Source organism: Oryza sativa, chromosome 4, assembly GCF_034140825.1.
Source record: "Oryza sativa Japonica Group chromosome 4, ASM3414082v1".
Taxonomy (NCBI): Eukaryota; Viridiplantae; Streptophyta; class Magnoliopsida; order Poales; family Poaceae; genus Oryza; species Oryza sativa.
The window spans coordinates 1,228,679-1,239,442 of record NC_089038.1 but is presented as its reverse complement, the minus strand read 5'-3'; the positions used below and the strand labels follow the sequence as shown (position 1 = coordinate 1,239,442).

At 40.4% G+C, this 10,764-nt stretch overlaps 1 protein-coding gene across 1 annotated transcript; it reads left to right on the top strand.

Moving 5' to 3' along the window:
• The first annotated feature begins 3,263 nt into the window (after positions 1-3,263).
• Positions 3,264-6,590, top strand: LOC4334969 (uncharacterized). The gene is made up of 6 exons (XM_015781152.3): positions 3,264-4,023; positions 4,125-4,299; positions 4,631-4,813; positions 4,905-4,988; positions 5,603-5,684; positions 5,769-6,590. The coding sequence occupies exons 1-6, from the start codon at positions 3,785-3,787 to the stop codon at positions 6,206-6,208; spliced, it is 1,203 nt and encodes a 400-aa protein (XP_015636638.1). The 5' UTR covers positions 3,264-3,784; the 3' UTR covers positions 6,209-6,590.
• Positions 6,591-10,764: the final 4,174 nt, after the last annotated feature.

The following is a 10,764-nucleotide window of genomic DNA, read 5'->3' as shown; positions in this document are numbered from 1 at the left end:
GTGCATCTCGTTCGAAACAGATGAATTGGGCCGGATTATCCGATTACCCCATCCATTTATTTTTTTAGTTAAATATTATACATTGTCAAGCTAACAAATAAATTAGAAAAAGTTTATCTAAGCAGTGCTGAAGATGAAAAAGTTTTTCAAGAAGCCATTCAGAGCTAAAAAATACCATAGCGTGCTAAATATATGCCGGTCCAGTTTTCCGGATATACTCATAGAGATAGGGTGTGCGTATGTGTTTAGATGAGTGTGTGTACGTTATGAGCGTCTGCGTTTATACTATGTTTCTTAAAAATAAAACCCAAAGCCAACAAATTAATTAAGGTCTCACATATATGTAGAAGATATAAAATTTCCACTATATAAAATATAATACATCAAAATTGATTATTAATTGTGGTACTCTATTAATGTTAACAAAACGTACGGATGCATACAAGAACGCTCGTGTAGAGACCTGTAGTACTCGTTCACTGCCAGTCTGCCACCCATACTGTGGCCACAGTTAATTGCTTTGCTAAATTTCACTTTCACACGCTGCAGGCAGCTAAACTTAATTAATTAAGCACATCTGCTGGACGAATGGACGGACGAAAAAGCTAAAGCTAGCTAGGTTGTGTTTAGTTGGATCCAGATTTTGGTTAAAATTGAAGATGATATGACTGAAAAGTTGTGTGTGTATGATAGGTTGATGTGATGAAAAAGAACTGAAATTTGGATCTAAACTTTGGATCTAAACACAACCCTACTCTATATACGTATCTGCGGTCATTAAAATTCCACGCCATGTTGGTACCGATGATCACAGAGTAGGAGTACTTTTTAAAATATTAAATAAATTATATGCGTGTGAGTGATTTGGACTTGTACTCTTCCCCTTTTAGGAAACACACAATTTCAACACACGCGCAAATTTCACAAATAAAAGAAACAAAACGTGCTTCTTCTCTTCTTCTTCATCTCGTCTTCGTCAGCTGGGGTGGACGGTAGGCTTTTTTTAAACAAAGTTGGAGTTGTAAAGATTCCATTAAATAATGGTGGTGGGATAGTGAAATCAAGAACCAAACACGCGTGGTGTATAAAAAGGAGAAAACTTTAGTGGCAGCTTCGGTTATGTATTTTAGAGATGAATTTTGAATTAATATAGTTTTTACTTTGTTTTTGATTTCTTGGTATTGACTTTTGGATTGTAAGAATATAAAAGTTTTATTGAAATTATAAAATACAAAAGTCTTATCCTAAAATACTATGTTTTATAATCTGCAAATAAAAAATACCTTTGAAATGGTTTGCCTCGCCAATATTGTAAGAGACAATTAATTATAATATGAAATAATGAGATAGACTTGATCTGTTACTCTAGCTATATTGCCATTTATGGCACCACATTTTTCAAAGAAAAAAATCATTCTTTAAACAATAAATAATATGCATTTACACTAAATTTACAAAATACATTGTAGCTTTCAAAACTTAGTGCAAATTTCAGTACTTACGCCGTAATCTCTAGTTCATACTATAAACTTACGCCGTTAACATTCCTACATGGTAGTAATTTTTTAGGGTGTTTTGTAAATCGAAAATAGTATGCATATGACTTGTACGTGCAATTCATATACGATTATTAACGGATGGTGAACATGGTGTGGTGCATCGCCGGGAAATGACTGAAAAACGCCACAGGCTTGCATTGGGAAACGTTTACGTCGTACGAGTGTCGTACATGAAAAATCGTATGTATAGCATCTCTCTTTGTAAGAGCAGGTACAATAGCAGGCTAAAAGCCAGTTGCAAACATATTTTAAGAAGATAAATGAGGAGAGAAAAGAGCAGCAGGCTACAGATTTATAGTCAGCTGTAGCACGGACTCCAAGACACAATGTGTGTATGACTAGTGGGACCAAGTATTAATAGTGTAGTATGTATCTATTGTATAAATGAGCTATTAGATTAGCTATAGATAAATTAGAGCTATTAGTTGGCTATACTATTAAACTTGCTCTAAATACACTCCGATATACGATCCCTTTGGGTTGATAATACTTACTATCATTTTGGACAAGGGCATGGTCTCTAAAAAACAACTTTGACCATTAATAAGAGTGTTAACAAATATGTGATTTTATTAAAGTGCTTTTAAAGACCAATATATGCATGTAGTCACCATCTTTGAAAGATAAATATTTTTAAAATGATTCACAATTAAAGATTCTGAAGTTTGATCTCATCCTTGTCTAAAAAGACAAGTATTATCAGTTCGGAGGGAGTATTAGGTAGCCTAGGATTCGTCTATCACGATTTTTATGGAGTCATTCTCGTTCAGAGTTAAATAAGTTTAATTTAAAAAAAGAGTCAAATAAAAAGTTATAATATGAATCAAGCTTTGAGGGAGTATTATGTAAGTATGAAATCAAACGTAATCCTCTTTTTAGATAATGGAATAGAGCATTCCGGCCTTTGCTCAAAGAGTTATAGCCAATTATTACAATCTCACACTAAAATAAGTGAAGTTGAAAGAAACTTAGGCCAGTTCTTTGCTGGGAGTTCTCAACTCCTCACCCTTGTTTTCCGCGCGCATGCTTTTCAAACTATTAAACGGTGTGTTTTTTAAAAAAAAATCTATATACGAAAGTTGCTTAAAAAATCATAATGATCCATTTTAGGGGGGAAAAAATCTAATATTTAATTAATTACGTGTTAATACAAATATTGTTTTGTGTGCCGGGATCCTAAACACAGCCTTAAAAGATGAAACCAACCATCAACCAGAAATAAACTAATGACTGCTAACCCAAGATAAAAAGTACACAAATAAAACATAATCCTATGGCACCAATGTCCTATGGCACCAATGGCAAGAAGGAAGTTCCCAAGTTTTAACAGCCGTGCTGTGCATGCACAGACTGATACTAGTAGCTAGGACTCGTTCAACCCAAGTATAAATAAGGCCCTATACGTGTTCCACGCCGGCACGCGGGTGTGCGTGCGGGTCAATTCCATGGACGGACGGTGGGCGTCGTACATACTCCATCGTAGTACTAGTAGTGTGATGGATGATCGATGGTGGTGACCCATTACCAAGAAACACACACCGTCGTCCAGTATCCTTCCTTCCTTGTGGACGGTCGCCCGGTCAGCGCGCACACACACGTCTTACGTCTTAACCCCACACGGTCACAACCACAACAAACACGAGCCAGACCCAACCCAACACACGGTATTTATCACCTCGGTGATCCCCCGGCATATCCTCCTCCATCTCCAATTCTCCATTGTCTTCTTCTTCTCCATCAGATCAAATCCATCGGAATCGATCGGTGGCTGGGAGCCTCCTTATCCCCCACGCAGACGCTTCTCCACCGCACATTACTCGCCTCCGCCGTTTTGGATTCTTCCCTGATTTTTTCCCCTCCTCTCGATCGCTTGGTGTTTGTGCTTGTTGTTGCGTTGCGTTTGCTTATAGTGGTCCAGTGAGCTCCAGCGAGCAAAAACAGACGCCATGAGCGCCAGAGAGAGATTTTGGTGCCAATAGACACACACTGATTTCATCATCATCTAGGCCCAAAAACCTCTACTCTTCCGCGTCTTGGAAAATTCTTCTCAGATTGCATCACCAGTAGGAGGATTGTCAGATTGCTGCTGCTGCTCTTGTACTAGTTGTATTCAGGATTCAGAATTTGGGCGGACGACGACGAGGATAAATCGGATCTTTTCTTCCTCCTTGATTAATTCCTGAGGCGTGTGTGTGATTAGTTCAAAAAAGAAAAATAGAAGCGAGATGTCGGCGTTGCTCGATCTGCTCATGGGGGTCTTCCGCCAGCCGACCCTCGGCGGCGTCGCCCTCGAGCTCGCCTCCCTCGCCGCGCCGCTCTGGCTCGCCGCCCTCGTCGGCCTACTCATCGGCTGGGCGTGGCGCCCGCGCTGGGCCCTCGTCGTCGTCGGGGAGGCGCCGCCGCCGCCGCGTGCCGCCGCCGAGGACTCCTGCCGCAAGAACGAGCTAGTTGCCGCCGTTCCTAGGTGAGGGTTTATGGTGTTTCAGAAATCAAACGAGCCTCGATTGGGTGAATTCGAGTGGACATCTGGTTTGTTTACTGATACTGTGGTGGGTGTGGATGCAGAACTGCGATGGCCGCCGCCGCGCCGGAGGAGGATGAGGGATTGGCCGTCGACACCGGAGATTTGATGCACCTCCGCCGCCTTGTCGAGGAGAAGGACGGCGGGCCGGCGTGGATTCACATGATGGACAAGACGCTGCCCACGATGCGCTACCAAGCATGGAGGAGAGATCCTGAGGTAGTACTACTTAATCCGGTGTGAACATTCAATTCAATCGATATCTCGCCGCAGCGGCGTGAACTCAATTCGATGGATACTTACTAGTACATACATGGAGGAATATTTCTTGATTCTACAATCGAGAAATTCGGGTTTAGGGGATTGTGTGTTTGTTGGGGAGCACCGGCCGAATTGTCTCTCAAGTTTGTTGTTGCTGTGTTAGTTTTGAATTACTGCTAAGAAATACGGTAGATGATAAACTGATAATAAAGTTCATAGTTGAAAATATCTGGTCATTAAGCCCTAATTCTTTAGAATTAAAGAGTTTATGTGGTTTGTTTCGTTCTAGGGTGGCCCGCCTCAATACCGCAGTAGCACTATCTTTGAGGATGCATCGCCAGAAGTTGTCAGGGATTTCTTCTGGGATGACGAGTTCCGGATTAAGAACACTTGGGACGACATGCTTCTTCAGCACGATACGTTGGAGGAGTGCACAAAGACTGGAACGATGGTTCTCCGGTGGGTCAGGAAGGTGAGCTTTTCGTATGATATCTCTGGTATTCTTTGTACAGAGCACCAGCAAACTATATCTTTTGCTTATACTATATGCCTTGGCTGTGCAGTTCCCGTTCTTCTGCAGTGACAGGGAGTACATTATCGGTCGCAGGATATGGGCATCTGGAAAGACGTATTACTGTGTAACAAAGGTATAGAACGAAACAATCTGCTTTTTTTTTCTATTAGCAAGTTATTTAATGCTCCTACATAAGTTCCTGTAATTGCTTTTACAATTCTCATAGTTCCTTTCAAGCAACTGTTTAGCTGGAAATTTTGTTGCATACTGCATTATCATCCTATTGCACAAGGGAAAAAAAAACTCCGTTTTTGTTTGTTTACAGCACGCAGTAGGCATGAATTCTCTGAACCACCAACTATTTAGGTCCGGATAACCAAACTTATCATGTGTTTTCAACCTTGCAGTCTAGGTAATACTATATTCTCAGGCCATTCCACACAATGGCTGAGATGCTTGTCCTGTGAGTAAAGGCATTATTAGCTGTTATGAGGTCCTTTTCAAATTCCTATGTTTGCCGACAAGGCCATGCCTGTAGAGTTGCTCATGATAATGGCATGCTTTTTGTTCTATTGTGGATTCCAGAATGAGTCTAAGAGAAGTTACATTTGCCCTTTTTACCTCTGGTAGTGCTAAGTATACTTGCTGCATCCTGGTCATCTATAGCTACATATAGCAGTTGTATGTTTAAATATTTAACCGTATATGCGCGAATTAGGTTATTGAACTTTTGTCATAATTTTTCAGGGTGTGCCTCGCCCCTCTGTTCCAAGGTGCAACAAACCTCGTCGTGTGGACGTGTACTACTCTAGTTGGTGCATCCGTCCAGGTAATTTTGCAGTTCCATCGCTCCATTTTGCGGGATGACACATTTTGTGAGGCCAATGAATCTAACACTTGTTCTTTTTATCAGTTGAATCAAGAAACGGTGATGGCTCAATGACCGCATGTGAGGTGCTCCTGTTCCATCATGAGGAAATGGGGATTCCAAGGGAAATTGCAAAGCTCGGTGTTCGGCAGGGGATGTGGGGCTGCGTCAAAAGGATTGAGCCTGGCTTGAGGGCATACCAAATCGCAAGGACTGCTGGCGAGCCCCTTTCAAAATGCGCTGCCATGGCACATGTCAACACGAAGGTTGATCCTGATGAGCTCATCACTGCAGAGGACAAGACAGAGGCCAGTTCAACCAACAACGCTGAAGCTGAGAAACCAAAGCACTGGACAGGCAATATACCCAAAGTCATCCTTGTAGGTGGCGCAGTTGCCCTGGCATGCACGTTTGACCATGGACTGTTAACAAAGGCTCTCATATTTGGTACGGCGAGGAGGTTTGCAGGACCAGGAAGGAGATGAAGTTAAGTCCTAATGAACAATTCTTCGCTTATCATTTTTCAACAGAAGGTACAAAAGGTCGCCCGCAAAGCTGTCATCGTACCAATAGTCCAATACAGCAGATGATGCAGATCAAGCCTTTTTTGCAGTTCAGATAGTGCCATTGTTGCATATTCTGGGTTGGTTTGTCCATGTTAGATCAGTTCATGAAAAGATCTAGTTCGAGACAAAAAGGAGTGTTCGTTTAGCAGACTAGGGGCATACTGCTGTTACTGCAGTTTCTGAGGATTAGAACTAGCTAAGCTGGGATTTTGAGACCAAAAAACCGGTTGTATGGTGTACAATGTATTAACGCTCAAATTTGAGGTGCTATAAAATATAGTGCTATTGTTTGTTACAAGAATTCTCGCTCTCGTCGTCGCAAACATTTATTGTTTTCTCCTATGGGTGGTGGTGACATGCATGGTGAAATTCTTGTTGAATATTTTTCAGAGAAATCTGCTTTCAATTGGATTGTCCATCTCCATTGGATTTGTCAAATTATCTCAGCTGAACATGTTGATTCTATCAACATGAAAATTGACCCCTTTTTGGAGATTTACTATACTTCCCCGAGACAAAATCACCCATTTATACTTTTATTACTAGCAAATGGGTATTGTATACGCAGGATTCATGTGACTGCTTATACTTAGCGTGTGTCATGCCCTCTTCCTTTATTTTTTTCCTTCTTTCATTCCATTTGCTTTTCTTGTCCTCTCTTTATCTTTTCTATTAACACCTAGTCATTCTTGCTTCTCACAATATTGAACTGCTTTTTCAGAAGGCATCAATTCTCCACTAGCCAATGTGCTTTCTCCAAGTAAAAAAGGACATGTCATTACTACCTAAAAAAATGGATGTTAGGCAACAGTAGTGGTCTAAGTAAGGCCTGCACTTTTAATACCGCAAGCAAACTTTAATTCAGGGATCATTGATTAATTCAGCACAGCTGAAGATTGACACTAACAGCTAACTTCAGAGAGAAGATTGACAGTAACAGCCAGGTTCACATTACAGATTTCGAGCTGAGACCCGGTCATGTTGGTTTACTGAAAACCGACCGCAAACAAAACCGACGACTTTCGATCAACTCCATAAAAAACAAGATAAACCGGCTTGATTTCCGCAAAAAAAACTGATGACTTTCGATCAACTCCAAAAACAAATAAATAAACAGGCTTGATTTTAGCAAACCGGACCCTAGCGGTTTCATAAGAACCGATCGGTTTTTTGCTAAAAACCGATCGGGATTGTAAACCCTGTAAACATCTAACTTGGGAAGCACAGAGAAATAAGCTGGTACGCCTGTCTTTGTTGTGTAGCTTCTGAGAAGGTATCAAAAGAGGATTGCTTTCAGCATGACCTAGTTTAATGGTCACTGGGAAGTTGCATCGTCCATTGGACGCACAGCTGGAATTCCCCCAAAATTGCAGACCAACCTTTGCTGAAAACTGACCAGAATAGCTCGCTGCGATGTATCACGGCATGGATGGGAAATTGGGAACTAAGTCAAATTTGGGTTGCAAAGAGGCATAACAAAATTAGAATGTTATAGATGCAATATTGTTGATGGCTCCTCTCTCTTTCCATATGCACGCGAGGAGTCCCTGTGCATAGCTGTATCAGGTTGAAAAATGTATCATATAGTTTTTGACTGACCACAGCAATATGTTAGTGTCTCCTTGCATAGCGTATAGCAAACAAAGACCTAGACTAGGTACCTCTAGTCCTAACTCATTTGTCTAAGTTTTTATTTTAGAAATGGTATTTAACCGTAAATCTATGTGTCATGCACTTGTATATTTGTTTTCATTCTATTTTAGAATTAGCTTATAAATTATTTCAGTATTAGTGTTAGACGATGTATCCGTCGACAACGAAGCATCTATGGTGACTTCATCAATCTCAAGATATGCTAGGCTAGTCTTCGAAGGTACTCATATGGGTACGGTATCCGTATGGATATTCATAGTGGTGAGTGTGCATATGTGTATAGGCACATGTGTCTATACCGTGTTTAAACAATAATATAAATTAATAAATTAGGATTTCAAGATGGGTGCAACTTTGTATTTGTTAATATCAAATTTAAAAATGATTTAATTTTATCAAAACTAAAGCTAGAGATTCATGGTAGTAAAAACTAAAGAGTCTTTGGTATTTATAATTTCTATATTTTACTTAACATAAATCCTTAATATTATCTACTATCACAATAATATTGTTGACACTCAAATTTGGCAATAATTTACACGTATAGCAAGTTCAAACCAAATTTAAAAAAAATCGAAGCTTTCCCACGAAGACTGATCTAACCGCCATTGTATGGCCGATCAGACTCAGGTGTCTGAACGGTTAGACATTCAGCACAAAGTCCGAATTCAAGTAGAGTTTCCCCATGTTTCTTTCATTGATCCGGGGTGTCCTTGATTGTAAAATTTCCAAAAAAAACCTAATAGAACATGCAAAGAGTTCTGTAGACGCAAGACCACCCTTGCTATAAATATAGAGGGTCAAGGCCGATTGAAACAACCACCAATTAATCATCAAAATCAATCTATTACCCCTATCCTCTATATTCTACATATCACTCCTTTTTGCTCGTTGTCTCTCGTCTCTGCAGTATTAGAGGACGTCCTAGCTGGCCTACCGAGCCTAGGACAAAACGACGCGCGTTCACCCTGACGGGGTCCCTCCTATATGTTCATTCAGCGGCATCTACCACTCCCTATGGTGGCGTGTATCCGGGTACCACTGCGGGTGTTGACAGAAAACACGTGGCCTGGGAGATCTGCTTAACTCCAGTGCAGGTCCAAAGCTCGCCTTCGGATGTATTAGCGTGCCAGTTGATTTGATCCTGTAATCAACAAGAAATAGAAGCAAAGGAACCGTGGTTAAATCTATAAATCATAGCCGATCGGCTAGATGCCGATGGCATATCATTTATCTTTGGGCCGATGTCATCTGTGTATCGATCGGCAGTCATGAATAAGTAAAGAAGAACTAAATCTACTCGATCGGCTGTAGATATTAACGATATATACTCCTTATATTGATGTATACTTAAATCAAGTGATTGGGATAGATCGGTCATCATGCCGAGACAGTATAAATCACTTAGATCGAAATATATATCAATAACAGGACTATATATGTTTATAGCGTAGCCGATCAGGTAGATCTATCATGTATCGGCTAATACTCCGATACTACTCTATGTCAGGATATTAAAGCAAGAATAATATATCAAACAAAGGCCTAACATATTTAGATACAGCAATATCTTGATATAAAGGGCATATTTAACGTATCAATGAGGCATATAGAATAAATATAGCTAAATCAGATACGATCGGCTGAAACTCCGATGCTATTCTAATCGGCAACTAGAAGGCAGGCTAGAGATCGATATTCTAAGCACGACTTAATAGATCAAACTCAACTGATGCAGCATTAAGTATGAAAAGAAGAACGATATCTAGACAATCAAGCCGCTAGAAGTTTCGTAAAATGGTAGATATCTTATATAATCTAGATCAACGTCAAGATCTAACCTAATCGGCTGCCTTCTGCATACAGATATTGGCCGATAGTAGATTAGGTGGCGATATTGCTAGAGATTATGTAAGATATATGACAGCTCGACGAATTACATGAACAAGATTAGAGTGTCATGAAGATGGAAGCACTAATCCTAAGAATGCAGTCCGTCATAACGAATTTTACCTCTTGTTGAAGATCGAAACCGATGCAGCTCAACCCGAAAGCAAGAACTCGTCGAAACAAAACTAAAGCAAAAAGGGTGGCGATGCGCCGAGATTGTATTGAACGTGTGTGTTAAAAAATTACATAGGGCTCGGGGTCTATTTATACCCGAGAATTACAAGATATGCCCATACCGGACACGACTATTATCTCTAACAAACTCTAAGATACCATAAGTCTTTGCGGCGGACTTTTGCCCACATTTATCTATAAGGAATTCACATAAAACATCCTAATTAATAGATACAATTGCCTTCCCAGGACTTTATCCGTGCGTGGCAATCATCTTGAAGTACATTAACTTAAACCCGATATCGCGTACAAGTCGTATTGTCGGAATCGGCTGTATCGGCTTATTTAGCCCGACTCAGACCCAGCCGATCCTAACCGTAGCCGATCTGGACTCCAGCCGATTTCTGCTCTGCTTTTGAACCCGATCTCCGCCTCCGACTCCGCTTTGATCAAATCCTCTTTCCTGACACATATGTTACCAAATTTAGTTGTTAACAGCAGGTTGCACATAACATGCTCAAGGTGTGATGGCGTGATTCGACGTCAACAAATATGATATGTTTATAATGGCCTGATATTTCTTATTAATGTTGGAGCTTTTTATGGTGCCTAGTGTAACTGTGTATCTTTATTGTAATAAAACCAAATGATACTATTAGTTTATATATGTCCATACAATACCTCTATATGTATATAGAGTTGTTAAAATTTAAACGAACTTTATCTCTCGGTTGATTTCGGAAGCCTCGTAAGGGGTT

Excerpts from the sequence above, each read along its gene's own strand:
- LOC4334969 (XM_015781152.3), top strand. The coding sequence starts at position 3,785 with ATGTCGGCGTTGCTCGATCTGCTCATGGGGGTCTTCCGCCAGCCGACC. Across the intron at positions 4,300-4,630 it reads CATGGAGGAGAGATCCTGAG|GGTGGCCCGCCTCAATACCG; the intron begins GTAGTACTACTT and ends GTTTCGTTCTAG. Across the intron at positions 4,989-5,602 it reads CGTATTACTGTGTAACAAAG|GGTGTGCCTCGCCCCTCTGT; the intron begins GTATAGAACGAA and ends ATAATTTTTCAG.